At 42.4% G+C, this 27,571-nt stretch overlaps 2 protein-coding genes across 3 annotated transcripts in view; one reads left to right on the top strand and one right to left on the bottom strand.

Annotated features, from left to right (window-relative positions):
- The window catches only part of LOC125371619 (CD59 glycoprotein-like), a 38,946-nt gene that overhangs the window by 8,538 nt on the left and 2,837 nt on the right, over positions 1 to 27,571 (bottom strand). The window lies entirely within an intron of this gene.
- LOC125382898 (sulfotransferase 1C2-like) lies at positions 878 to 21,725 on the top strand. Of its 2 annotated transcripts, none has more exons than XM_048401071.1 (6): positions 878 to 991; positions 9,399 to 9,577; positions 9,764 to 10,087; positions 12,916 to 13,019; positions 13,239 to 13,431; positions 20,141 to 21,725. In XM_048401071.1, the coding sequence occupies exons 1-6, from the start codon at positions 978 to 980 to the stop codon at positions 20,248 to 20,250; spliced, it is 924 nt and encodes a 307-aa protein (XP_048257028.1). In that variant the 5' UTR covers positions 878 to 977; the 3' UTR covers positions 20,251 to 21,725. The 2 variants fall into 2 exon arrangements, with proteins under 2 accessions (XP_048257028.1, XP_048257027.1); XM_048401070.1 differs by lacking the exon at positions 878 to 991 and adding an exon at positions 5,647 to 5,800.

The raw sequence follows: 27,571 nt of genomic DNA, 5'->3' as shown, positions 1-27,571 counted from the left end.
GGTAGTACCCTCTCAACCCATATAGGTAGTATCCTCTAACTCCATATAGGTAGTATCCTCTCAACCCATATAGGTAGTATGCTCTAACCCCATATAGGTAGTGTCCATAAACTCCATATAGGTAGTATCCTCTAACCCCATATAGGTAGTACCCTCTAACCCCATATAGGTTGTATCCTCTCAACCCATATAGGTAGTATCCTCTAACCCCATATAGGTAGTATCCTCTATCCCTATGTAGTAGTATCCTCTAACCCCATATAGGTAGTATCCTCTAACCCCATATAAGTAGTATTCTCTAACCCCATATAGGTAGTATCCTCTAACCCCATATAGGTAGTATCCTCTAACCCCATATAGGTAGTATTCTCTAACCCCATATAGGTAGTTTCCTCTAACCCCATATAGGTAGTATCCTCTAACCCCATTTAGGTAGTACCATCTGTAACAATCAAATATTTTAAAATATGTACAGCGTTTCGGGATATTATAACAAATAAGTTCAAGTTGAAGAGGTTGACAAGCAACGAGTATTGATTTCCTTACAAATGTGTAGTGTACCCCTAAACAAGCTTGGAATACTTATTGATAGTGTGAGAGAGTGGGTTTGACGCCGCTTTGAATTCTGTTTCAGTTCACAGCACACGAAACAGTCTTAGTATGTAGGAAAGCTCAATAACGCAGGTCGTAGACGCTTAACTATCAAACCTTTTGTAAACATATCTGGGACTCGAACTCTTGACTGGCGTCGCCGTTTTATCTGTATGGACCCCCAACGCCAGCGCAGTTAACTGGGTGACTGTCTTAACGCAACAGTCAGCGTGAACCAGTATGACCAACGATGGGTCAAAGTGACATAAAAGTTCATGTACTTTCATATGTAGGTAATCTACACTGTGTAGGAACGTGATCAGGTAAGTAGCGAAGTCACGAGAGAAGGACATTTCAAGCGTCCATCATAACAAGTACTGATTAACATGGAAAGTCAGCAGTAAGTAAATATTCTCCTCAAATAAGCTTCATCCTTCTTCGCTATTGCAGTGTTTTTAATTAGTTGACACCATACGCGACGATGTCGTGAGAGGCGACTAACGGGATCGGGTGGTCAGGCTCGCTGACTTGGTTGGTGCATGTCATCAATCCCAATTGCGTGGATCGATGCTCATGATATCAATCACTGGATTGTCTGGTCCAGACTCGATTATTTACAAGCGGACGTCGTATAGCTGGAATATGGCTGAGTGCGGCGCTAAACAACAACCACCTAACCAACCAACCAACCGACCTCTCGGCTTAATACGTCAGTTGCACGGAACGTACGGGATTGAGGTACACTTGGATGAAACTAGGCAAAGCGAGATAAGTGTTACATCGACACTGGCTCACAGATTGAATCCTTCTTGCCAAGTACGTCCTCAAACAAATTACCATTTCAACTACTCTTTCAATACTGTAAGACGGACCCGTGAAGATCCGGGTTAGAATAGGTCTTCAGCAACCTATATGCTTGTGGTAAGAGGCGACTAACGGGATCGGGTGGTCAGGCTCGCTGACTTGGTTGATGCAGATCATCGTATCCAAGTTGCGTGGATCGATGCTCATGATATTAATCACTGAATTGTGTGGTCCAGACACGATTATTCACAGACTGCCGCCACACAGCTGTATAACAAAAATGTGTGTGTGTGTGTGTGTGTGTGTGTGTGTGTGTGTGTGTGTGTGTGTGTGTGTGTGTGTGTGTGTGTGCATGATGTCTAAACGTGGGTTTTAACTCTGACCTGCTGCGCTGTCTGAATGTGGGGTATAGCCTCTGACCTGCTGCGCTGTTTGAATGTGGGTTTAAACTCTTGAGGGAGACAATCTGGCATAATTAGTAGAAGAAGCAATCTGGCATAATTAGTGGGGGAAGCAATCTGGCATAATTACTGGGGGAAGCAATCTGGCATAATTACTGGGGGAAGCAATCTGGCATAATTACTGGGGGAAGCAATCTGGCATAATTAGTGGGGGAAGCAATCTGGTAAAATTAGGAAGGTAAGCAAACTGGTATAATTCGTAGGGGAAGCAATCTGGCATAGTTAGTGGCGGGGGGGAGCTATCTGGCATAATTAGTAGGGGAGGCAATCTGGCACAATTAGTAGGGGAAGCAATCTGGCATAATTACTGGGGGAACCAATCTGGTAAAATTAGTAGGGGAAGCAATCTGGCATAATTAGTAGGGGAAGCAATCTGGTAAAATTAGGAGGGGAAGCAATCAGGTAAAATTAGTTGGGGAAGCAATTTGGTATAACTAATATCCGATATCATATCAAGAAATTTAAATAACCGCAACTCAAGGTGCAAAAAAGTGTACACCCTTTGCCGCGGTATAGTAAGATTAAAGACACTTTCGTTATACACCACGTGATTGTTATCTCTATAATAACCTTGTCTCTCAGATCTGTGACTTGCATAAACTGTTCAGCCTTGGTGTGAGCGTGTCGGGCTGACAGATATAGCTGTAAGATATCCTCCCGTGCATCTAGGTTAAAGTTCCTCGCACAGCGTTGACCTGGACATGCTACCCACAAGACATTTTTTATATTATCCTATTATGTTATACATTTATATACCACACTTATCCAGTGGATAATCTTCTCGAATGCGGTTTATTTGTTCCCCGACCAGTGGATCCCTTTCAGTCCCAGTTATCATTATCAACTCCCAGGGGAGTATACAACCCATGGGCGCTAGAGGGTTTTTTACACCCACTTAAAATGTCGGGTACCCATGTCCTGCTGGGTAAACAGAGGCACATTTCAGCTCTGTCATTTGCTCAGGGTGGCACAACACGTTTTGACACCTGTGTTCCGGGTATTTGGACGTATTCGTGGTTCCATCGGAGGAGTGGGGTCTTTTGGAATGCACGGGGTGAATGTACTTTACACTAGGTGTTGCACTTACAACATTAATGTACACGTATTTAGTTTGTATGGGCTTCTGGGGTGATGTTGTGTTGATTTTCATGTACTTAAGGAAGTACTTTCTTATGTTAGAGATGTTGAATATTTTGATGTTTGTTATGCATGTAAAACATGTGAAAAAAAGGGAAAAGAAAAGTATCTTTATGTTGCGTTGCATGGGTTCGACTCGAACCAGTGTTGCGTGCATGTTGACATTCACGACGTCATTAATTAACAGTCAATTAGAGTTATGGTTCTTTGTGAGCAAGCGTGGCAACCGTACTTGCGTGGTGGGCATAATGCCGGTTTTCTTTGCGTTTGAAGGGGAAAATTTGTAAGTTACAGCTGATGTAAATCATTATTGATGATGACTCATTACAGTTAGCGTTCATTCATACATGTATGTAGCAGATAAATACGCCTTTTTCGGCGCTGTATGGACAGGAAGTTTATTTTATCATGCTTGGGTCTTCACTGCTTCAGACTTGAATAAACAAGAACCATTCAAGACCCCTTCGATTTGTTCCTTTACCTCGCCACTAGGGTAGTGACAACACTGTAAAGACCTGTAAACATTGCTGATTCAGACCGCTTGTCTACTCAGCCAAGACTGTACCAGTCCACGCCAGCAGCCCTTGAAACAAACAGGGCGAAACCGCATTATCGGTGGTTCGAGAAGGGAGCTAACTCCGTTTGCCTAATCGAAAGTTCGAGGTGGATCCACATTCGAAACTAAACGCACTTGTTGTTGAGAATATGTACAACGTAAACAAACCCGCATTACGAACTGCTATTTTGTCTATTTAAAATGAGTATTATGACTTATTATTGGATTAGAATGTACAAATGCGATGACAAATTGACAATACAGCAGAACTCACTTCTACGGACATCGCCAAACTAGGTCGTGGGGTCATTAATATTCATGAGTTATTCCTTTTATGGAACAAGTTCTCGGAAAAGTTTGAGGCTTGTATCATAACTGTCATGTCCGAGATCAATTCAAGTGTAGACATATTTCCAGCCGCAAACTTATGATTAGATTGATGTGTTATACTGGAAAATGTAGAATGAGTTGTATTGCCTCTGTAAATTTAATTTGAAGTAGATCTAAGTTTCTTGCTTTGTAACTATTTTTGCAAAACTAGTGTGGTCAGCTATGATGACGTTATTCAAACTTCAAAGACTTTTTGTGCATTTATAAAGATATTTCCCATCAATATTACAAAATGAGAATAATATATAATGTCACATACCCATGCAAATGTGAACCCACTAGTCTAAATGACTCAGTCAACCCAATGAAGCCCAGCGATTTACAAATGTGGGCCCACCTGTTTCGATCACTATAAGACGGGAACAATGCGGGCCCACATTTTAGAAAATGGTTATAAGTAAGCCAGGCTAATGAAGCTTAACGATAAATAAATGTGGTCCCTCCTGTTGCAATCATTATGACGGAAGAACGTCTTCCTACTAGGTGATATACAAATGTGGGCCCACTTGTTTCGATCACCATATATGACGGGAACAATGTGGGCCCACATTTGAGAAAATGATTATCAATATTTAAGTAGAATTTCGCGATTAATAAATGTGGTCCCTCCTGCTGCAATCAATATGACGGAAGAACGTCTGCCCACATTTAGGAATTGATTATCAACCGAACTAATTAAACAACCTAACGAAGCTAGGCGATATACAAATGTGGGCCCACTTGTTTCGATCACCATATAGATCTATGACTGGAAAAATGTAGGCCCACATTTTAGAAAATGGTTTTCAGCACTAAACCAATCTAAGAAGATGTACGGATGGAAACATAGATATATAATGCATTCAAACATTGAATTAAGAATACGATTTACCTGAGGGATAAGCTGGGCATTTAATACCAACAACGTACAGCGTGACTGACGCCATTTCTCACAAATACGAAAACAACAGAGATAGCTCCCGTTTGAAATTAGAGTGACCTCCCTTTCCCAATATGAACCACTGATAATGCGATTTCGCCCTCAACAGTGACATTGGTTGGGACGCTTCCTTCATTGTTGTGTAGTCGCCCGGGCTTGTGTTATATGTGTTAATAAACATAGTGAGTGAGTTGGATTTAACGCCGCTTTTAACATTATTCCAGTTATATCACGGCGTGTCAGATTAATGTGGAAGGAAAGCCCGGAGTGATGCAGGTCTCAGACGTTTACCACTTCGGTGAAACCCACGGTATGGTGCTGACAAACCTAGAAACATAATCGGGGCGAACCGGGATTCGAACCCACAACCCCTTAGACGACTGGGCCACCCGTGCCCCCTAATAAACATAGAATTAACACTGTAGGATTTTAAGAGTAAACTGGACACAGACGTCAAGTTGAAGAGGTTGACAAGCAACGAGTATTGATTTCCTTACAGAAGTGTAGTGTACCCCTAAACAAGCTTGGAATACTTATTGATAGTGTGAGAGATTGGGTTTGACGCCGCTTTGAATTCTGTTTCAGTTCACAGCACCTGAAACAGTCTTAGTATGTAGGAAAGCTCAATAACGCAGGTCGTAGACGCTTAACTATCAAACCTTTTGTAAACATATCTGGGACTCGAACTCTTGACTCGCGTCGCCGTTTTATCTGTATGGACCCCCAACGCCAGCGCAGTTAACTGGGTGACTGTCTTAACGCAACAGTCAGCGTGAACCAGTATGACCAACGATGGGTCAAAGTGACATAAAAGTACATGTACTTTCATATGTAGGTAATCTACACTGTGTAGGAACGTGATAAGGCAAGTAGCGAAGTCACGCGAGAAGGACATTTCAAGCGTCCATCATAACAAGTACTGATTAACATGGAAAGTCAGCAGTAAGTAAAATTTAATATTCTCCTCAAATAGGCTTCATCCTCCATCGCTATTGCAGTGTTTTTAATTAGTTGACACCATACGCGACGATATCGTGAGAGGCGACTAAAGGGATCGGGTGGTCAGGCTCGCTGGCTTGGTTGATGCATGTCATCGTATCCCAATTGCGTGGATCGATGCTCATGATATCAATCACTGGATTGTCTGGTATAGACTCGATTATTGACAAGCCGCCGTCGTATAGCTGGAATATGGCTGAGTGCGGCGCTAAACAACAAACCAACCAACCAACCAACCAACCTCTCGGCTTAATACGTCATTTGCAAGGAACGTACGGGATTGAGGTACGCTTGGATGAAACTAGGCAAAGCAGGATAAGTGTTACATTGACACTGGCTCACAGATTGAATCCTTCTTGCCAAGTACGTCCTCAAACAAATTACCATTTCAACTACTCTTTCAATACTGTAAGACGGACCCGTGAAGATCCGGGTTAGAATAGGTCTTCAACAACCTATATGCTTGTGGTAAGAGGCGACCAACGGGATCGGGTGGTCAGGCTCGCTGACTTGGTTGATGCAGATCATCGTATCCAAGTTGCGTGGATCGATGCTCATATCCCTGAATTGTGTGGTCCAGACAACAACTGTAAGACGCTTGGGAATGTGTGTGTGTGTGTGTGTGTGTGTGTGTGTGTGTGTGTGTGTGTGTGTGTGTGCATGATGTCTGAATGAGGGCTATAGCCTCTGATCTGCTGCGATGTCTGAATGTGGGTTTAAACTCTGACCTGCTGCGCTGTCTGAATGTGGGTTTAAACTCTGACCTGCTGCGCTGTCTGAATGTGGGTTTAAACTCTGACCTGCTGCGCTGCCTGAATGTGGGGTTAAACTCTTTGACCTGCTGCGCTGCCTGAATGTGGGGTTTTGCCTCTGATCTGCTGTAACAAGAGTTAACCCACAACCCTTGATGTAAAAATGTTTGCATTAAGAGTAATATTTATTTTAAGGTTTGTAATAGAGGTTCAGTACTTTGAAAACAGGAATAAGCAAGCACTGCTGTAACGCCTGTATTACACTGTACAGTAAGAGTTATCCTTCTTGTTTGAACTCGATCTCGTGTTCATAGGCCCATATGCAAACCTTCGAGAGGGGCACGACGTGTCCCGGATAGACACGAGTTGGTCACGAATAAGTCACGAATGTCATGGGTTATACCGGAAACAGACGAGGTGGGGGAAGCAATCTGGCATAATTAGTAGGGGAAGCAATCTGGCATAATTAGTGGGGGAAGCAATCTAGCATAATTACTGGGGTAAGCAATCTGGCATATTTAGTAGGGGAAGCAATCTGGCATAATTAGTAGGGGAAGCAATCTGGCATAATAAGTGGGGGAAGCAATCTGGTAAAATTAGGAGGGGGAAGCAATCTGGTGTAATTAGTAGGGGAAGGAATCTGGCATAATTACTGGGGGAAGCAATCTGGTAAAATTAGGAGGGGGAAGCAATCTGGTGTAATTAGTAGGGGAAGCTATCTGGCATAATTAGTGAGGGAAGCAATCTGGCATAATTAGTAGGGGAAGCAATCTGGTAAAATTAGGAGGGGGAAGCAATCTGGTGTAATTAGTAGGGGAAGGAATCTGGCATAATTACTGGGGGAAGCAATCTGGTAAAATTAGGAGGGGGAAGCAATCTGGTGTAATTAGTAGGGGAAGCTATCTGGCATAATTAGTGAGGGAAGCAATCTGGCATAATTAGTAGGGGAAGCAATCTGGCATAATTAGTGGGGGAAGCAATCTGGCATAATTACTGGGGGAAGCAATCTGGCATAATTACTGGGGGAAGCAATCTGGCATAGTAAGTGGGGCAAGCAATCTGGTAAAATTAGGAGGGGGAAGCAATCTGGTATAATTAGTAAGGGAAGCAACCTGGCATAATAAACAAATTACCATTTCAACAACTCTTTCAATACTGTAAGACGGACCCGTGAAGATCCGGGTTAGAATAGGTCTTCAGCAACCTATATGCTTGTGGTAAGAGGCGACTAACGGGATCGGGTGGTCAGGCTCGCTGACTTGGTTGATGCAGATCATCGTATCCAAGTTACGTGGATCGATGCTCATATCACTGAATTGTGTGGTCCAGACACGATTATTCACAGATGCCGCCATACAGCTGTATAACAAAAGTGTGTGTGTGTGTGTGTGTGTGTGTGTGTGTGTGTGTGTGTGTGTGTGCATGATGTCTGAATGTAGGGGAAAAGCCTCTGACCTGTTGCGCTGTCTGAATGTGGGTTTTAACTCTGACCTGCTGCGCTGTCTGAATGTGGGTTATAGCCTCTGATCTGCTGCGCTGTCTGAATGTGGGGTATAGCCTCTGACCTGTTGCGCTGTCTGAATGTGGGATATGGTCTCTGATCTGCTGCGCTGTCTGAATGTGGGGTATAGCCTCTGACCTGTTGCGCTGTCTGAATGTGGGATATGGTCTCTGACCTGCTGCGCTGTCTGAATGTGGGTTATGGTCTCTGACCTGCTGCGCTGTCTGAATGTGGGTTATAGGCTCTGACCTGCTGCACTGTCTGAATGTGGGTTATAGCCTCTGATCTGATGCGCTATCTGAATCATGGTTTTAACTCTCTGAACTGGTGCGCTGTCTGAATGTGAGGTATAGCCTCTGACCTGCTGCGCTGTCTGAACGTGGGTTTTAACTCTCTGAACTGCTGCGCTGTCTGAATGTGGGTTTTAACTCTGAACTGCTGTGCAGTCTGAATTTGGGGTATAGCCTCTGACCTGCCGAGCTGTCTGAATGTGGGTTATAGCCTCTGACCTGTTGCGCTGTCTGAATGTGGGTTTTAACTCTCTGACCTGCTGCGCTGTCTGAATGTGGGCTATGGTCTCTGACCTGCTGCGCCGTCTGAATGTGGGCTATGGTCTCTGACCTGCTGCGCTGTCTAAATGTGGGCTATGGTCTCTGACCTGCTGCGCTGTCTAAATGTGGGCTATGGTCTCTGACCTGCTGCGCCGTCTGAATGTGGGCTATGGTCTCTGACCTGTTGCGCTGTCTGAATGTGGGATATGGTCTCTGATCTGCTGCGCTGTCTGAATGTGGGGTATAGCCTCTGATCTGCTGCGCTGTCTGAATGTGGGTTTTAACTCTCTGACCTGCTGCGCTGTCTGAATGTGGGATATGGCCTCTGACCTGCTTCGCTGTCTGAATGTGGGTTATGGGCTCTGACCTGCTGCACTGTCTGAATGTGGGTTATAGCCTCTGATCTGATGCGCTATCTGAATCATGGTTTTAACTCTCTGAACTGCTGCGCTGTCTGAATGTGAGGTATAGCCTCTGACCTGCCGCGCTGTCTGAATGTGGGTTTCAACTCTCTGAACTGCTGCTCTGTCTGAATGTGGGTTTTAACTCTGAACTGCTGTGCAGTCTGAATTTGGGGTATAGCCTCTGACCTGCCGCGCTGTCTGAATGTGGGTTATAGCCTCTGATCTTCTGCGCTGTCTGAATGTGGGTTTTAACTCTCTGACCTGCTGCGCTGTCTGAATGTGGGTTATGGTCTCTGACCTGCCCTAAATCCCTCACTCATTCATTCTTCACAGAACTCCCGAGATTCTGGACTACCGGAATGAAAATGGTCATGGGTGGTCCTTCTACAAACATGACGGCGTCCTCCTGCATATTCACACTACCCCTGAAGCTCATATGGAAATAATCCGAAATGTTCAGAAGTTCGAGCTGAGGGACGATGACGTCATGATAGTGGCATATCCCAAATGTGGTAAGAACTCGAGATAGACGATTTACTCAATAAATGATTCTAAAATGAATAATATGATTTCTAGAGTGTGAGTGAATGTTGTTATACGCCGCAGTAAGCATGTGGCTCAGTATGGGGCTAAATACCCAAGCACCCAGCAACTCTCACATCTCACACACATGGTGCTGTCTATTCCGATCCCTCCAGGTACCCACTGGTTGTGGGAAATCGTCACCATGCTCAGGGCCGGTAATTCTGAGTACAACAAGAAGGCGAAGGAGATCGCCATGTTGGGGATGCCGAAGTTTGAGCGGGCTGATGAACTTCCCTCTCCGCGGGTTCTGAACTCGCATCTTTACTTCCGTCATCTGCCGGAGAAACTGGTGGAGAAGAGGATTAAAACCATCCTCATCATGCGAAATCCAAAAGATGTCAGCGTATCTCACTATCATCATGTCAGCGGACTCCAAAAGGTGTTTATGTATGACGGGACGTATTCAGAATTTCTGGATCTGTTTCTTGAAGGAAAAGGTGAGTGAAATGTTCAATGGTCATATCAAGCCTCATGATTTTAACAAAGGCTGATAGTGTAATATGGTTATTACCATGCATGTATATGTTTATAATAATCCAACGGCAGAAATGTTTTTTTATATTTATTTAATTTCAAATCAACAATTAATATGATACGTTTACTAACGTTTCTTCAGCTATTCAACCAAATACAGTTCACGGTGGCCCAGTCGTTTAAGGTTCCGCAATTGGCATGGCATGCAAGAAACCTATTATCATGGATTCGAATCCCGGTTCCAATTACGTTTCTAGCTGTGTCAGCACTATGCCCTGGCTCGTGAGTTTGACAAAGATGGTAAACGTCTGGGACATGAATGTCTTCAGGCTTTCCTCCCACGTTAAGGCAAACGCCGTGTAGTCTGTCTCCCAGTCCCTGAACCATTTTATATCCCTTTCGCCCATCACTTACTGTAATGCTTTAACTCAAAACAAAGCAAGCATTTTTCTTCGCTGGAGTCACTGAAGCATAGAGGCCTTTTTCTTTCCGTTGTATGGCCAGGTTATCAGGGGTTATACGGTAACATGACTGATTTAACGTATACATGTCAAATCACTTTGACTGTTTTCGTCTGAGCTGCTGACCTGCTGCGCCGTCTGAATGTGGGTTATGGTCTCTGACCTGCTGCGCCGTCTAAATGTGGGCTATGGTCTCTGACCTGCTGCGCCGTCTGAATGTGGGTTATGGTCTCTGACCTGCTGCGCCATCTTAATGTGGGCTATGGTCTCTGACCTGCTGCGCTGTCTGAATGTGGGTTATGGTCTCTGACCTGCTGCGCCGTCTGAATGTGGGTTATGGTCTCTGACCTGCTGCGCCGTCTGAATGTGGGTTATGGTCTCTGACCTGCTGCGCCGTCTGAATGTGGGTTATAGTCTCTGACCTGCTGCGCCGTCTGAATGTGGGTTATGGTCTCTGACCTGCTGCGCCGTCTGAATGTGGGTTATAGGCTCTGACCTGCTGCGCTGTCTGAATGTGGGGTATAGCCTCTGATCTGCTGCGCTGTCTGAATGTGGGTTTTAACTCTCTGACCTGCTGCGCTGTCTGAATGTGGGATATGGCCTCTGACCTGCTGCGCTGTCTGAATGTGGGTTATAGTCTCTGGCCTGCTGCGCTGTCTGAATGTGGGTTATAGTCTCTGACCTGCTGCGCCGTCTGAATGTGGGTTATAGTCTCTGACCTGCTGCGCCGTCTGAATGTGGGCTATGGTCTCTGACCTGCTGCGCCGTCTGAATGTGGGTTATAGTCTCTGACCTGCTGCGCCGTCTGAATGTGGGTTATGGTCTCTGACCTGCTGCACCGTCTGAATGTGGGTTATGGTCTCTGACCTGCTGCGCCGTCTGAATGTGGGTTATAGTCTCTGACCTGCTGCGCCGTCTGAATGTGGGCTATTGTCTCTGACCTGCTGCGCTGTCTGAATGTGGGTTATGGTCTCTGACCTGCTGCGCCGTCTGAATGTGGGTTATAGTCTCTGGCCTGCTGCGCTGTCTGAATGTGGGTTATAGTCTCTGACCTGCTGCGCCGACTGAATGTGGGTTATAGTCTCTGACCTGCTGCGCCGTCTGAATGTGGGTTATGGTCTCTGACCTGCTGCGCCGTCTGAATGTGGGTTATAGTCTCTGACCTGCTGCGCCGTCTGAGTGTGGGTTATGATCTCTGACCTGCTGCGCCGTCTGAATGTGGGTTATGGTCTCTGACCTGCTGCGCCGTCTGAATGTGGGCTATTGTCTCTGACCTGCTGCGCTGTCTGAATGTAGGTTATGGTCTCTGACCTGCTGCGCCGTCTGAATGTGGGTTATGGTCTCTGACCTGCTGCGCCGTCTGAATGTGGGTTATGGTCTCTGACTTGCTGCGCTGTCTGAATGTGGGTTATAGTCTCTGACCTGCTGCGCCGTCTGAATGTGGGCTATGGTCTCTGACCTGCTGCGCTGTCTGAATGTAGGTTATGGTCTCTGAGCTGCTGCGCCGTCTGAATGTGGGCTATGGTCTCTGACCTGCTGCGCCGTCTGAATGTGGGTTATAGTCTCTGACCTGCTGCGCTGTCTGAATGTGGGTTATAGTCTCTGACCTGCTGCGCCGTCTGAATGTGGGTTATGGTCTCTGACCTGCTGCGCCGTCTGAATGTGGGCTATGGTCTCTGACCTGCTGCGCCGTCTGAATGTGGGCTATGGTCTCTGACCTGCTGCGCCGTCTAAATGTGGGTTATGGTCTCTGACCTGCTGCGCCGTCTGAATGTGGGCTATGGTCTCTGACCTGCTGCGCCGTCTGAATGTGGGCTATTGTCTCTGACCTGCTGCGCTGTCTGAATGTGGGTTATGGTCTCTGACCTGCTGCGCCGTCTGAATGTGGGTTATGGTCTCTGACCTGCTGCGCCGTCTGAATGTGGGTTATGGTCTCTGACCTGCTGCGCTGTCTGAATGTGGGTAACAGGATCTGACCTGCTGCGCTGTCTAAGCGTGGGTAACAGGATCTGACCTGCTGCGCTGTCTAAGTGTGGGTAACAGGATCTGACCTGCTGCGCTGTCTAAGTGTGGATAACAGGATCTGACCTGCTGCGCTGAGTGTGAACACTCTAATGAGACGCACTCTGTGAATGTGGGTTAATATTAAATGCTCCGATGTGCTGCTCCCTGAATGTGGATTAAGATTTACCTATTTGTTGCTTAAATAAATACATAAAGTTCTGCCCTGTTTCATCGCTACTTCAGTAGGCGCTGGCCTTCCTGTAGACATATGCTTACATATAAATATATGTTTATGGTGTTTCATTTAATTACTTCCAATGTTTCAGTTCCCGGTGGTGGTTATGCAGACTACGTGAAGGATTGGCAGCAAGTGAAACAGGACAACCCGGACTTGCCTTTCCTAACCTTGTTTTATGAAAACTTGAAAGAGGTTTGTATTTCTTTGATCTAAGACCTGTGTCGAAAGGAGGTCATGGTCTGCTAAGTATACAGTTAGAAGATTTGTCTGAACACTTGAAAATTCAAACTTCACTCTGCTCATTCCTGTGTACTGTGAAGTCGCTCCAAGGGGACGTCATGTCCTCGCCATCTGCTGTAATATAGTTATTGATATGGGGCATGTGATGTCGCCTGATGGTTTTCTTTTTAGGATCCTGTTAAAAACATCAAAACGGTTGCCGAGTTCATAGGAGAGTCAGTCACTGATGAACTCTGTCAGCAAATAGCGGAAGCGTGCAGCTTTAAGAAGCTGAAGGTTGCAGCCACGGAGGTGAAGGAGGAATTACCAAATAGCAATCGGTCAGAAGTCTGGAAGGAAGGACACGAAGGAGTGTACAGAAAAGGTGAGATGATTCTTAGGTTTGCCATTGTCTTCTTCATTTGAATCGTAAATCACATGACCACACGGGTTAGAGTAGGCCCCAAGTGTTATATTGCTTGTTGTGAAGACACACGCGGGTGAGAGTTGGTCCCAAGTATCATATTGATTGTTGTGTGACACACGCGGGTTAGAGTTGGTCCCAAGTATTATATTGCTTGTTGTGAGGACACGACAGGTTAGAGTTGGATCAAAGTATTATATTGCTTGTTGTGAGGACACACGCGGGTTAGAGTTGGCCCCAAGTATTAAATTGCTTGTTGTGAGGACACACACGGGTTAGAGTAGGTCCCAAGTATTAGATTGCTTGTTTTGATGACACACGCGGGTTAGAGTAGGTCCCAAGTATTATATTGATTGTTGTGAGGACACGACAGGTTAGAGTAGGTCCCAAGTATTATATTGCTTCATCTGAGGACAAACACGGGTTAGAGTAGGTCCCAAGTATTATATTGATTGTTGTCAGGATTCGACGGGTTAGAGTGGGCCCCAAGTATTATATTGCTTGTTGTGAGGACACACGCGGGTTAGAGTTGGTCCCAAGTATTATATTGCTTGTTGTGAGGACACACGACAGGTTAGAGTTGGCCCAAAGTATCACATTGCTTGTTGTGAGGACACACACGGGATAGAGTTGGCCCAAAGTATCATATTGCTTGTTGTGAGGACACACACGGGTTAGAGTAGGCCCCAAGTATCATATTGCTTCTTATGAGGACACGACAGGTTAGAGTAGGTCCCAAGTATTATATTGATTGTTGTGAGGACACACACGGGTTAGAGTTGGCCCCAAGTATTATATTACTTGTTGTGAGGACACGACAGGTTAGAGTAGGTCCCAAGTATTATATTGATTGTTGTGAGGACACACATAGGTTAGAGTAGGTCCCAAGTATTTTATTGATTGTTTTGAGGACACGACAGGTTAGAGTAGACGCGAAGTATTATATTGCTTGTTGAGAGGACACACATGGGTCAGAGTAGGTCCCAAGTATTATATTACTTGTTGTGATAACACACATGGGTCAGAGTCGGTCCCAATTGTTATATTACTTGTTGAGAGGACACACATGGGTCAGAATAGGTCCCAAGTATTATATTGCTTGTTGAGAGGACACACATGGGTCAGAGTAGGTCCTTGGTGTATAACTTACTTACGACCTGGTCATGTATTGCTTACTTAGGAAGTTAATCCTGTATTGCTTACTAATGAAGTTAATCCTCTATTACTTACTAATGAAGTTAATCCTGTATTATTTACTAAGGAAGTTAATCCCGTATTACTTGCTAATGAACTTAATACTCTATTACTTACTAATGAACTTAATCCTGTATTTTTTACTTAGGAAGTTAATCCTGTATTACTTACTTAGGAAGTTAATCCTGTATTACATACTTAGGAAGTTAATCCTGTATTACTTACTTAGGAAGTTAATCCTGTATAACTTACTGAGGAAGTTCATCCTGTATTACTTACTTAGGAAGTTAATCCTGTATTACTTACTGAGGAAGTTAATCCTGTATAACTTACTTAGGAAGTTAATCCTGTATAACTTACTGAGGAAGTTTATCCTGTATTACTTACATAGGAAGTTAATCCTGTATTACTTACTGAGGAAGTTAATCCTGTATTACTTACTTAGGAAGTTAATCCTGTATTACTTACTTAGGAAGTTAATCCTGTATTACTTACTGAGGAAGTTTATCCTGTATTACTTACTTAGGAAGTTAATCCTGTATTACTTACTTAGGAGGTTAATCCTGTATTACTTACTCATGAACTTAATCCTGTATTACTTACTTAGGAAGTTTATCCTGTATTACTTACTTAGGAAGTTTATCCTGTATTACTAGTGTAAAGGTTGGATATTTTGCCCAGGTTCCTTACACCAGTTACTTAAATTTCTTGCCAATTTACTAATTTTAGAATAGGGTTTTGGGGTTCACGGCACTGTTCTCATGGGTCCCATAGCAACAGCTCTTAGCCAATAGCCTGGGGCTATTTGGTTCACATGACAAGGGCCAGTGCCACCGTGGGACCCCTAAACTCTTTCTGCCTGCACTGCCTGGACACCAAAAACGCCAGATAGCCCTGTTCATTTTGTTTTAGGTAAGAGCCCCAGTTTCTCTTTCTGGTAACTTTAGGTCTATTGTATGCAATTATGGTATGGTCCAGTGCATAGTTATAACATTTACAGGACTAAGAATGTGCTGCATTTAATTTCATAAAGTCAAGCAAAATTCAAAACAAGTGTTTGGCCATTGTCCAAGTCATTCTTGCTGTGCCAAACTGGCAAACGTCGCTCATCTTTGACTGTCCAAAGTAGCACTCAATGGCAATAATGAATGACATTTATTTGTTGCATTATTTTCTCGTTTGAAAATAGCTTTAGTAACATACCTTTTGTGTTTGGAAGTAATTTTGCTAATTAGATCGCCCAGTCAAAATTGAAAACTAGCTCATTGCTTAATTCAAAGTTACAGTTATTCCAAATTCTTTCGTCTGATAAATGCACTTGTTGCTGACAGCAACAGAACTCTGTTGCAAGTTTATTTTAAATTAAAAAGTGGCTATCACTGGTCATTGTTTCCCAAGCCATGTGCTCAGTTAAAAAACCCTGGTGCCATCTGGAAGTAATTAGTGGCTGACCCCTCACTGACAACTCTTGACCTGTGCGCTGGGCAGCACACATTATCTTCGGCTATCCTCGGCACTCTCCGGCTCTCCTCCGGTTCCATCACAAAATGTAAACAAGGCATGGCTCCGTCGTCTGCTTCATGTTTACCTTCACACAGTTTGGCCTACTATACAGTAATGTCATCCTATCCTAATGTCTGTGAAGTAATAGTAACACGTACCAGTGAATATATATGGCATAAATTATCAGGCAATTCGAGATTAGTGTTCATTCCAAGCTTTGGCTATTTCCGGCAGATGGTAACTTTCTTGTTCTCTTGGCGTCTTGCGGTACGCAATCCTACATGATGACAACAGGCTTAACATTACCAACTTCTAAATATGAAAATACCCAGTTTATTAAATACCAAGCCTGTCCTATTAAATATGTAGTATTTCTACATTGTCGGATGGGTGTTGTAAAGTAATTTCACTGCGTTTTCCCACTTGATGTGATAGTGAAGTCACCTTGTATTCAATAATAATATAATGTATTATATTATATGGCCTGCAATTTGCCTGCAATTTGAGTAATATATATTACGTAATACCCATTTATTATATTCCTTTTTAATACATTTGCTTAAATTGGGCATTCATTCTGGGTAGCCTCACGTGGCTTACCTACGGGGTGTATTGACATACTGTTCCAGCTAGCCCCATATGGACTGGTACGATCATCCGACAGGCAGTCATATCCCACCCCTCTTAGCCACCTTTCTAGTACAGGCCAGGTGTCCTGTCGTGGTTATTAGTATTGCGTGTTTAAACCGGTTTTATATACATGCACATCATATTCCAAATGCGCTGGGATAAATATTCCCTCATTTTGGGTTTAAATGTATGTTTCCAAAATCTCTATTGGCAGCTGTTAAAGTGACTTTCACCTCACGTCAGGTGGGATCTTATATGTATCCTATATGGTAGAAAGGATGTGATGATTATATTGGGGGATTATTAGTTAATCTCATTTCTGTGAACAATCATTGTCGTTGTGTATTTATTTATGCACATATGCTTTTTTGTATCAATAATGCGTTTGCATAGTCCTTAACAGTATCGTTTTCTCCTATAAGTATTATCATCACATCCCGAATATCAGTTGGATTATTGTTGATTCTTTTAAATATATTTTATAAGCTATTTTCTGCCTGCACTGCCTGGACACCAACATCACCAGATAGCCCTGTTCATTTTGTTTTAGGTGTTTTCCAGACTGTGCGACCAGGACTTGCACCCTGTAACTTTCTGACACTTTATTATACTATTATTACTGTCTTTTTATGTTGTGTCATCTTTGACTGGAGTATTTCGCGCAGTAAGCACACTTGCCCACCCCTTATCCGTAAGACGAAATTGTTACCTAACCGTGGTGATTTCACAGGTCTTACACTTACTCAGGAAGTTAATCCTGTATTACTTACTAAGGAAGTTAATCCTGTATAACTTACTTATGAACTTAATCCTGTATTACTTACTAAGGAAGTTAATCCTGTATTACTTACTTAGGATGTTAATCCTGCATTACTTACTTAGGAAGTTTATCCTGCATTACTTACTAAGGAAGTAAATCCTGTATTACATACTAAGGAAGTTAATCCTGTATTACATACTAAGGAAGTTAATCCTGTATTACTTACTCAGGAAGTTAATCCTGTATTACTTACTCAGGAAGTTAATCCTGTATTACTTACTCAGGAATTAAATCCTGTATTACTTACTCAGGAAGTTAATCCTGTATTACTTACGTATGAACTTAATCCTGTATTACTTACTAAGGAAGTTAATCCTGTATTACTTACTTAGGATGTTAATCCTGCATTACTTACTTAGGAAGTTTATCCTGCATTACTTACTAAGGAAGTAAATCCTGTATTACATACTAAGGAAGTTAATCCTGTATTACATACTAAGGAAGTTAATCCTGTATTACTTACTCAGGAAGTTAATCCTGTATTACTTACTCAGGAAGTTAATCCTGTATTACTTACTCAGGAATTAAATCCTGTATTACTTACTCAGGAAGTTAATCCTGTATTACTTACTCAGGAAGTTAATCCTGTATTACTTACTAAGGAAGTTAATCCTGTATTACTTACTTAGGATGTTAATCCTGCATTACTTACTTAGGAAGTTAATCCTGCATTACTTACTCAGGAATTAAATCCTGTATTACTTACTTAGGAAGTTAATCCTGCATTACTTACTAAGGAAGTCAATCCTGTATTACTTACTTAGGAAGTTAATCCTGTATTACTTACTAATGACGTTAATCCTGTATTACTTATTCAGGAATTAAATCCTGTATTACTTACTTAGGAAGTTAATCCTGTATTACTTACTAAGGAATTAAATCCTGTATTACTTACTCAGGAAGTTAATCCTGTATTACTTATCAGGAAGTTAATCCTGTATTACTTACTTAGGAAGTTAATCCTGTATTACTTACTAAGGAAGTAAATCCTGTATTACTTACTTGGGAAGTTAATCCTGTATTACTTACTTAGGAAGTTTATCCTGTATTACTTACTAAGGAAGTTTATCCTGTATTACTGACTCAGGAAGTTAATCCTGTATTACTTACTCAGGAATTAAATCCTGTATTACTTACTCAGGAAGTTAATCCTGTATTACTTACTCAGGAAGTTAATCCTGTATTACTTACTAAGGAAGTTAATCCTGTATTACTTACTTAGGATGTTAATCCTGCATTACTTACTTAGGAAGTTAATCCTGCATTACTTACTCAGGAATTAAATCCTGTATTACTTACTTAGGAAGTTAATCCTGCATTACTTACTAAGGAAGTCAATCCTGTATTACTTACTTAGGAAGTTAATCCTGTATTACTTACTAATGACGTTAATCCTGTATTACTTATTCAGGAATTAAATCCTGTATTACTTACTTAGGAAGTTAATCCTGTATTACTTACTAAGGAATTAAATCCTGTATTACTTACTCAGGAAGTTAATCCTGTATTACTTACTCAGAAAGTTAATCCTGTATTACTTACTTAGGAAGTTAATCCTGTATTACTTACTAAGGAAGTAAATCCTGTATTACTTACTTTGGAAGTTAATCCTGTATTACTTACTTAGGAAGTTTATCCTGTATTACTTACTAAGGAAGTTAATCCTGTATTACTTACTTAGGAAGTTAATCCTGTATTACTTACTTAGGAAGTTAATCCTGTATTACTTATTCAGGAATTAAATCCTGTATTACTTACTTAGGAAGTTAATCCTGTATTACTTACTAAGGAAGTTTATCCTGTATTACTTACTTAGGAAGTTAATCCTGTATTACTTACTAATGACCTTAATCCTGTATTACTTATTCAGGAATTAAATCCTGTATTACTTACTTAGGAAGTTAATCCTGTATTACTTACCCAGGAATTAAATCCTGTATTACTTACTCAGGAAGTTAATCCTGTATTACTTACTCAGGAAGTTAATCCTGTATTACTTATTCAGGAATTAAATCCTGTATTACTTACTTAGGAAGTTAATCCTGTATTACTTACTTAGGAAGTTTATCCTGTATTACTTACTAAGAAAGTTTATCCTGTATTACTTACTTAGGAATTAAATCCCGTATTACTTACTCAGGAAGTTAATCCTGTATTACTTACTCAGGAAGTTAATCCTGTATTACTTACTTAGGAAGTTCATCCTGTATTACTTACTAAGGAAGTTAATCCTGTATTACTTACTAATGAAGTTAATCCTGTATTACCTACTTAGGAAGTTTATCCTGTATTACTTACTAATGAAGTAAATCCTGTATTACTTACTAATGATCTTAATCCTGTATTACTTATTAATGAACTTAATCCTGCATTACTTACTAATGATCTTAATCCTGTATTACTTATTAATGAACTTAATCCTGTATTACTTACTAATTAAGTTAATCCTTTATTACTTACTTAGGAATTAAATCCTGTATTACTTACTGAAGTACTTATGGATTCATGTTGTTATTGTTTCAGGTGAAGTCGGGGATTGGAAGAACTGGATAACAGTTGCTAAAAACGAAAGATTCGATGACGTCATAGACCGAAAGTTTGAAGGAACAGGCATTGTGTTCACATATGAATAGCTGACGGATTATAAGTATATGTTGACGAGAATACTGAATGCCAAATATCATTAATATTCGTCATTCCAATATCTATGAATATTCACTAAGTATGTATTTTGCACGACCACCAGAGCTTACAAGATGAAACAGTACCAAGCTAGGCGTACCTGATGCTGACGTGGCAATCGGGCGTACCTTTGTACGGATGAAAGATTTCCGCTTGCGGATTCGGGAACCAATTTCACACCAATAACGTTCTGTAAATGGTGCCGTCGGGTGCAGCATGCGGAGTTAGCTGTCGCCCTTTTGAAACTGTCCGGCATATCCTACCGTACAGTAACCCCTGACGCGGGGGCACTAAATAGATTCGACGTCAGGACGTTCATTAATTGCTTCAGGCCAACGTCGGTGCGAGTACGACCACGGCAACTGCCCCCCACCCACCCAATGGAACTCTCAAAGGCAGTAATAGACGTGACAAAACGCCTTGTACTTCCGCTACAATGCAGTTTAATGGAGACGAGAGCGGCGCAAATACGCCTATTTTACCCTCCCCAAAATTCGACCTTTTGGGACGAGTTTCAGTGGACCGGGACTCAAATTAAATTCAAATACTTATCGATCATTCCGGTCGAATCGGGAACCCAAATATATATTTAAAAAAAGAAATTAAAAAAAAGACAAAACGATAGTCAAAATAGTCTAATTGCGACTAAAGTAATCGTTCAAGGGGAGTTACATGTAACTGGAGGGTGACCATCAAGATGTTACAATCCACTTATATTGTTCCGTTAATTGTTTTAGAAATTATTATAGTAGAAATGTTGTTATTACATACGAAGTGATATTCGTACTAGAAGTGTTTGCTACAGGTAACTTGCTTTTATTTGTATTGGAAGTGTCGTGTTACTTAGGAATTGATAATATTTGTAGTAAGAAGTGTTACTACATATGAATTGATTTTAGTCGAACTAGAAGAGTTTCGTTACAGGTGAATTGATATATTTGTATTAGAAGTGTTTATTTACTGTTATTATAGAAGTAGTATCTATAGTTTTAATTAAATTAAGCATAACTTATGTGGCGATGTACCTTCCCGTTATGAGAATGATATCAATGTTACAATAAAATGAATTACCTCCTTGATGGGGCGGTCGGGTAGCCTAGTGGTTAAAGCGTTCGTTCGTCACGCCGAAGACCCGGGTTCGATTCCCGACATGGGTAAAATGTGTGAAGCCCATTTCTGGTGTCCTCCGCCGTGATATTGCTGGAATATTGCTAAAAGCGGCGTAAAACTATACTCACTCACTCACCTCCTTGATGAGTCGTTTCGGTTTAGGCCTTGAACATGTTAACGTTGTTGTTAAACCGATGTGGAGATATTAATGTTCCACATATATTGAAATTGTATGTATAATGTACATTGAACAATGACTCTGTGAATCTGTCCACGGTCAACCAGCCTATGGTCACGATGGTTATCACCCAAAGCATTCCAGATTCAAAAAGTGAACCAACCTGGTTCCCCACGACTTGAGAGTGTGAGGACACTCTTCGCCAGAACGGGGGTCGTATTATAGGCATGAAAGAGCAATACATATTTAGATAATAAAAGGGAAGTTAAATCAATAATTCATAAAGTTAAGAAGGAATGTATACCAGATATTATAACAAGAATTGGCACCATCTTAGAGTGTGAAAAGTACAGAAATTAACAACTAGTTAAAGTAATTAACAATTCATTAAGACACCTACGTGATTGTGTAAAAAGGTCAAGAAGAGGAGTTGAAACCAGTAAGATATGAACATAACACATTGATATATATATAGGAGACGGGCAACTCTGATAGTTGAAGACTACGGGGAACATACTTGGCCACGAATAACCAGGGGTGAGGGTAGTAGGTCGAGGGTTATACATTAATGAAAGACGATTAACCAGATGGGAAGTAGATAAAAAATGGAACGGAGATGTTAGGGACCTGAGACATATATGGTATTCGGGAGGGGGGGGGGGGGGGGGGGGGGGGGTGGTGTTCGAATTCTAAAAGGGTGAGAAACATCATAACAAGTCCGAATATGGTGCTGGTTATTAGATAAGAGTGGGTTAGAATGATCTAGTGTAGGGGGGGATAGGTGGCTGACCAATGATAGATGGAAAAATGAGTAGAGCTGTGACGTAGGTACCGGTTTAAAAAGGGGCAAACGCCCCAAATCGAGAAAACGGCTAGGAGCTGCTGGGGAGACTACATCTGGACTGGTGCTCCGTTCTCGGCTTGTTGTCATGATCTTTAGAACCAGAAACCAAGCTTAGGCACCAGCATTTCGACTGAGACTGAAACTTTGCGGCCGAAGTCTCGTATTTAAGTGACAAATAGAGTGGGTTGACCGGCAACACAAAGTGGGAATAAAAGCTGTTAAACGAAGATCACTCTTTGTGCTTGTTGGAGGAACTACGGTAAAAAGTCCAAGTTCCTCGAGTGCTGACATTGTACCTCTCGCCCATCCCAGACAGTCAGCACCAAGAACGAGGGGATTACCGTAGTTCAGAAGAAGAGGTACGCGACTTGATATACCCTGGTAATTAACAACAATTACCGCCGGTCTTTAAGGCGCTAAAATTACCTTGGACACAAGTATGTACAACAAAACATGTTCGTGAATCATTTTATATTTTTTAATCTCGCTTTATATATGTCCAAAAACTGTCTGTGCCATGCGACGATTTCATTGCTAATAAATTAATCTTTATGGTCTCTCCTGGTGTCATTATTTCCGTGTTATGTTTGACTTCCGCCGTTCCCTTGTAGATTCAATGTTTGTCCGTACAATGTGGTGAGGTGAAAAGGGGTTTAACGTCGCGTCCAACATTATTGCACTTATATAGCGACGTGCATGCACGTGTGTGTCTAGCTGCTTGTACTAGTCCGGACTGATGCCGAGATTATAGTGCTAGCACACTGAGATACCATGACGCAGTTTAACATTAATACCCACTCAGACACAGTGTACTCACTCCGAGCTTGTTTTAGCCGAGCGCCATACAGGGTAACTACAAGTACCATCTTTTAACGTCTTTTGGTATGACGCGGCCAGGAATTGAACCCCTTCCGCTCTCCGGGCAGACGCTCTACCATTAGACCACGTCTGACCCGTATAAACAATCGTCACGGAGGACTTAGGTGTTTCACCAACAATCCTAGTGGCCCAAGGCCAGTTCGCTTGTCCCTCCCCCCGGGGGGTTATTATGTGTGAATCCCATTTCGGTTGTCCTTCACCTTGGTGTTTCCGGTGTACTTCTAAAACCAAACTCACTCACTCAGTCACTCATTTGAACAGTATTTCAGTCACCTTATAAACCTATTCATTGGGATCTCTTTTGAGTAAGAGACTTCTTTCTATAGGCATTAAAACCTATTGTGAGGTTTTACTTTCCAGTCGGGCTAAATCTCATAAACAGGGACGTTGTAATGTTTGGATTTTATATAATATCCCAGGGATTTTATAGGATATTCAAGTCATATTTGTTATAAAATCTCAGGGATTTTATTAATGTAACTTCCGTTCAGATTGTAACATGTAATGACATGTAAAATCAAATGACAAATGTTTTGTTTATATTCCAGAGGATCGAACTCGCAACCTTCATATCTGTACCCCAGTGAGTGTAGCACGAGGCTACAGATAAGCCTCCCTGGTTTTTAGAATGTCCTTTTCAAGATCCGTACGCCAGCAACAGATATTTTACGAGCGTTTCCTAAGGTTCATGGAAAGTATGTTCTAAAGATAAAAATGTTGATAAAATGTTCTTTTAAGTTTCTTTTTTCGGTTTATAAGTATGGAAAAACACTTTCCCTCGGTTTTGGTAGACAGAGCATGCCCTGGGGGTCGGGAAAAACCGCGGAGGCTTCGCCCCCTTGGTTTTGCCCTCTTCCCAGGGCTTGCTCTGTCTACCAAAACCTCGTGAGCGTGTTTTCTCCAATATGTAATGTGTCAGACCCACGAGGACCATCTCCCCGAGGCAAGGGAGTTAACTGACTATAAAAGTCCAGTTTCCACCGTTGCCGACCAAAGCTGGAAGTTCAAGGCTCGATAGTCGCGCCACCAGTGGCTATTACGAGTTATGTCCCTTCTATGTTCCATCGCTCATATCACAGACGGGCGGCGCCCAGTCAAGACGATCTGCTCGATAATCAAGATCTATATTGTTATAAAACGGGTCTTACCCCGCGACGTTCATCAAATCGCGTGAGCACCTTGATTAAAAGCATGAAAGAATTTACAAAATTTCTGTCGACGCCCAGTTGGTGGAACACATGCTTTGCAAATCCTGCAGTCGACCGAAATCTGCACGTTGAAATTCCTGTTGTAAACGGACCGGATGTCTCGTTACGCGATTCTGATTGGACTATGCATAAACTCGTTAGTCTTGACATATATGTAACTCGATAATTGCAGCCAAGTTCGAGGGCGGAGACTGGACTTTATAGTCAGTTAACTCCCTTGCCTCGGGAAGATGTGGAAACTGGACTTTAAGATGACGAGGACAGGTATGGTGCTGACAAACCGAATGGTTTTAACAAGCATGAAATACACATATCCCCCGCCAATATGACATGTCCGGTTGTGTGCAATGGTATAAGCCCTCCGGAAACGAGCACTACCGCCACTTTAACTCTAAGTCAAAGTCGTTTCCATACATTTTTCAAAAATCACAAACTTTTAAAATGCACCAGTTCACCATTATACCTATATATGTGCCAAGTTTGATTAAGATAACTCTCATGGTTGTTTAGTTTGTTTGTTTGTTGTTTTTTGTTGTTTAACGCCGCCCTCAGCAACATTCCAGTTATATGACGGCGGTCTGTAAATAAATGAGTCTGGACCAGACAATCTAGTGATTGACATCATAAGCATCGATCCACGCAATTGGGATACAAGGACATGTATCAACCAAGTCAGCGAGCCTGACCACCCGATCACGTTAGTCGCCTCTTCCGACAAGCATAGTCACCTCTTACGGCAAGCATGGGTTGCTGAAGACCTATTTTACCCCAGATCTTCACGGATCGGTTATTTTGTTCTTCTCCGGAAACGGACAGCACCCATTCCTATATCCCCTTCCACCGTGGACGGGGATAATAATGCGACACCTGGGATTTCAAAAGAAAATCAGAGTTGATTCTGCTGAAAGTGGACGATGTTTTATTATTCTAAAAGTAGCATTTATGTGTATTGACTTCTGTCATAAAAGGTTATGCTTTCATCATTACATGCACTGGCTAGATTTTCTATACAGTGCACCTGATCAAATATGTGAATGGTTATAGCTGACATTCGCTGGACTATTTTTTTTCTAATCCATAAAATTAGAGGTCTGCCAAATATAATAAAGTCCGATGATGTTATATAATATGTTCTAGTTCACCATCGCTTTGTGGCGCCAATCGGCCGAAACAAAAAAAATTGTTGTGGTTTTACTGCGAGGAATACTGTGATAAATGACTGCAAAACTCCATTCTGTCGACATAATTTTTATCATCACAGTTTACGCGTGCCAGTTACAGAGATTTCTTGAACAACAGAACACGAACAGGTTGCCATGGGAACTCCGACTCTGCACGAGCTGTTGGCAAGCCTTGCTGGTACTGCAACCGAACATCCTGGCTGGAAGAAGCCGGTCGTACAGCCCAACACACACATCCTGAAAAAAACAACATGGTTTCATAATAATAGTACATTTGTATAGCGCTGTTTCCAGGCTGAACACCATACCGCGGGTTTTATTCTCAGCTCCCTGGTGAGTATACAACCCCTGCTGTCTATGAGGCGGTCGAAGGTTAACAGCTACATTCTAACTCATCCTACCGGGTACCCATTCATTGTTAGATGAGGCATAAAACAGAGGCATATTGTGAACAGGTCATTTACCCAAGGAGGCTCCACATGTATTATATGTGCTTCAGTGTGGGGCAGTACCGAAGGCCTTGAATATCCCCGGAGCCAAGCTGCCAGACACGGTCACCCATCCAGTGACTCTCCGCAACCAACGTGGATTAACTACACCTCAATTGTAACATGTGCGCTGTGCATAGGACCACGTGCACCACTGGTTTTGGATATATTAGTGTATTTTCGATCCGTGAAGATCCGGGGTAGAATAGATCTTCAGCAACCCATGCTTGCCATAACAGGTGACTATGCTGAGAGGCGACTAACGGGATCGGGTGGTCAGGCTCCTGACTTGGTTGATGCATGTCATCGAATCCCAATTGAGTGGATCGATGCTCGTGATGTCAATCACTGAATTGTCTGGTCCAGACTCGATAATTCACAGACCGCCGTTATATAGCTGGAATTGTGCGGCGTTAAACAACACAGAAATAAAAAGTGTATTTTCTGGGGATATAACGAATACAGAAAGTGGCAAATACTATTCCTGTGACGAATATGAGATAACGAATAGAATATACAATCATTGATTGGGTATTTTCTTTGGTAGAATTCAATAGATCGTTCACGATCTCCATCTCACTTCAATTTGTATTTAAAAATAGTGTTCGTTCTCTGATAGTCCGGTATCAGTGCATGCACGGCGCACAATTTGGATGTAAGCGTGTTTGTTGGGAGCATGAAACTCACACATGTTTTTTAATGTGTACAGCACACAATGATTGTTTAGCTATAAGATGCTCAAAAAACACTTTTGCTTAATCGTAAATATCGCTTATGCAATGCCACGGCTTGCTTAAAAGCTACAGTGGGTATGCTGTACACAAGAATGGCGCAAAGCAAGGTTGCCACACAATATCATCTCTTTAGCAGGGCAACACTCATGACTTGTCACGGGTCGTCCACGTGTTACGTCACGTCAACAAGACCACCGTATTCGGTTGGTGCATCTACGTAATCGCTACCAAACTACCGGATTAACAACTCGGACAATTCCTGGGTTGAGACCAATTAGTGGCAGATGCGTACGCAACCGGTTGAGAGAGCACAACATCCGGCCCGACGTCCAGCGATACGCCCATTTATTCCACGTCACCGTCATCTTGGTGTAGACAACATCTGAGGTACAGAAGACATGACGGGGACAGTATACTGTTCAAAGACGAGTCCAGGTTTCATCTGAACAGCTCTGGTGGTCGTGCAAGGGTATACAGGCGTCCAGGAGAACGTTTTAGTGAGGCTTGCGTTACTCCATATCGTGAGTAATTGCGTGGGGTGGAACACAACTCAACGTTGTAAATTTCAATTTGAATGGCGTACGCTACAGGGACGAAATCTTTCGAGATCATGTTCTACCTTTTGTGCAAATGCAGGGACGTAACATCAC

This window comes from Haliotis rufescens, unplaced genomic scaffold (assembly GCF_023055435.1).
Source record: "Haliotis rufescens isolate VD_foot unplaced genomic scaffold, xgHalRufe1.0.p SCAF_21, whole genome shotgun sequence".
Classification (NCBI taxonomy): domain Eukaryota; kingdom Metazoa; phylum Mollusca; class Gastropoda; order Lepetellida; family Haliotidae; genus Haliotis; species Haliotis rufescens.
Note: the sequence above shows the minus strand (reverse complement) of the source record. Positions and strands in the feature narration are given on the sequence as shown.

Bases quoted from the DNA above. Each gene is read 5' to 3' on its own strand.
- LOC125382898 (XM_048401071.1), top strand. The intron at 13,020-13,238 runs GTTTGTATTTCT...TTTTCTTTTTAG, and splicing joins TTTATGAAAACTTGAAAGAG to GATCCTGTTAAAAACATCAA. The intron at 13,432-20,140 runs GTGAGATGATTC...TTATTGTTTCAG, and splicing joins CGAAGGAGTGTACAGAAAAG to GTGAAGTCGGGGATTGGAAG.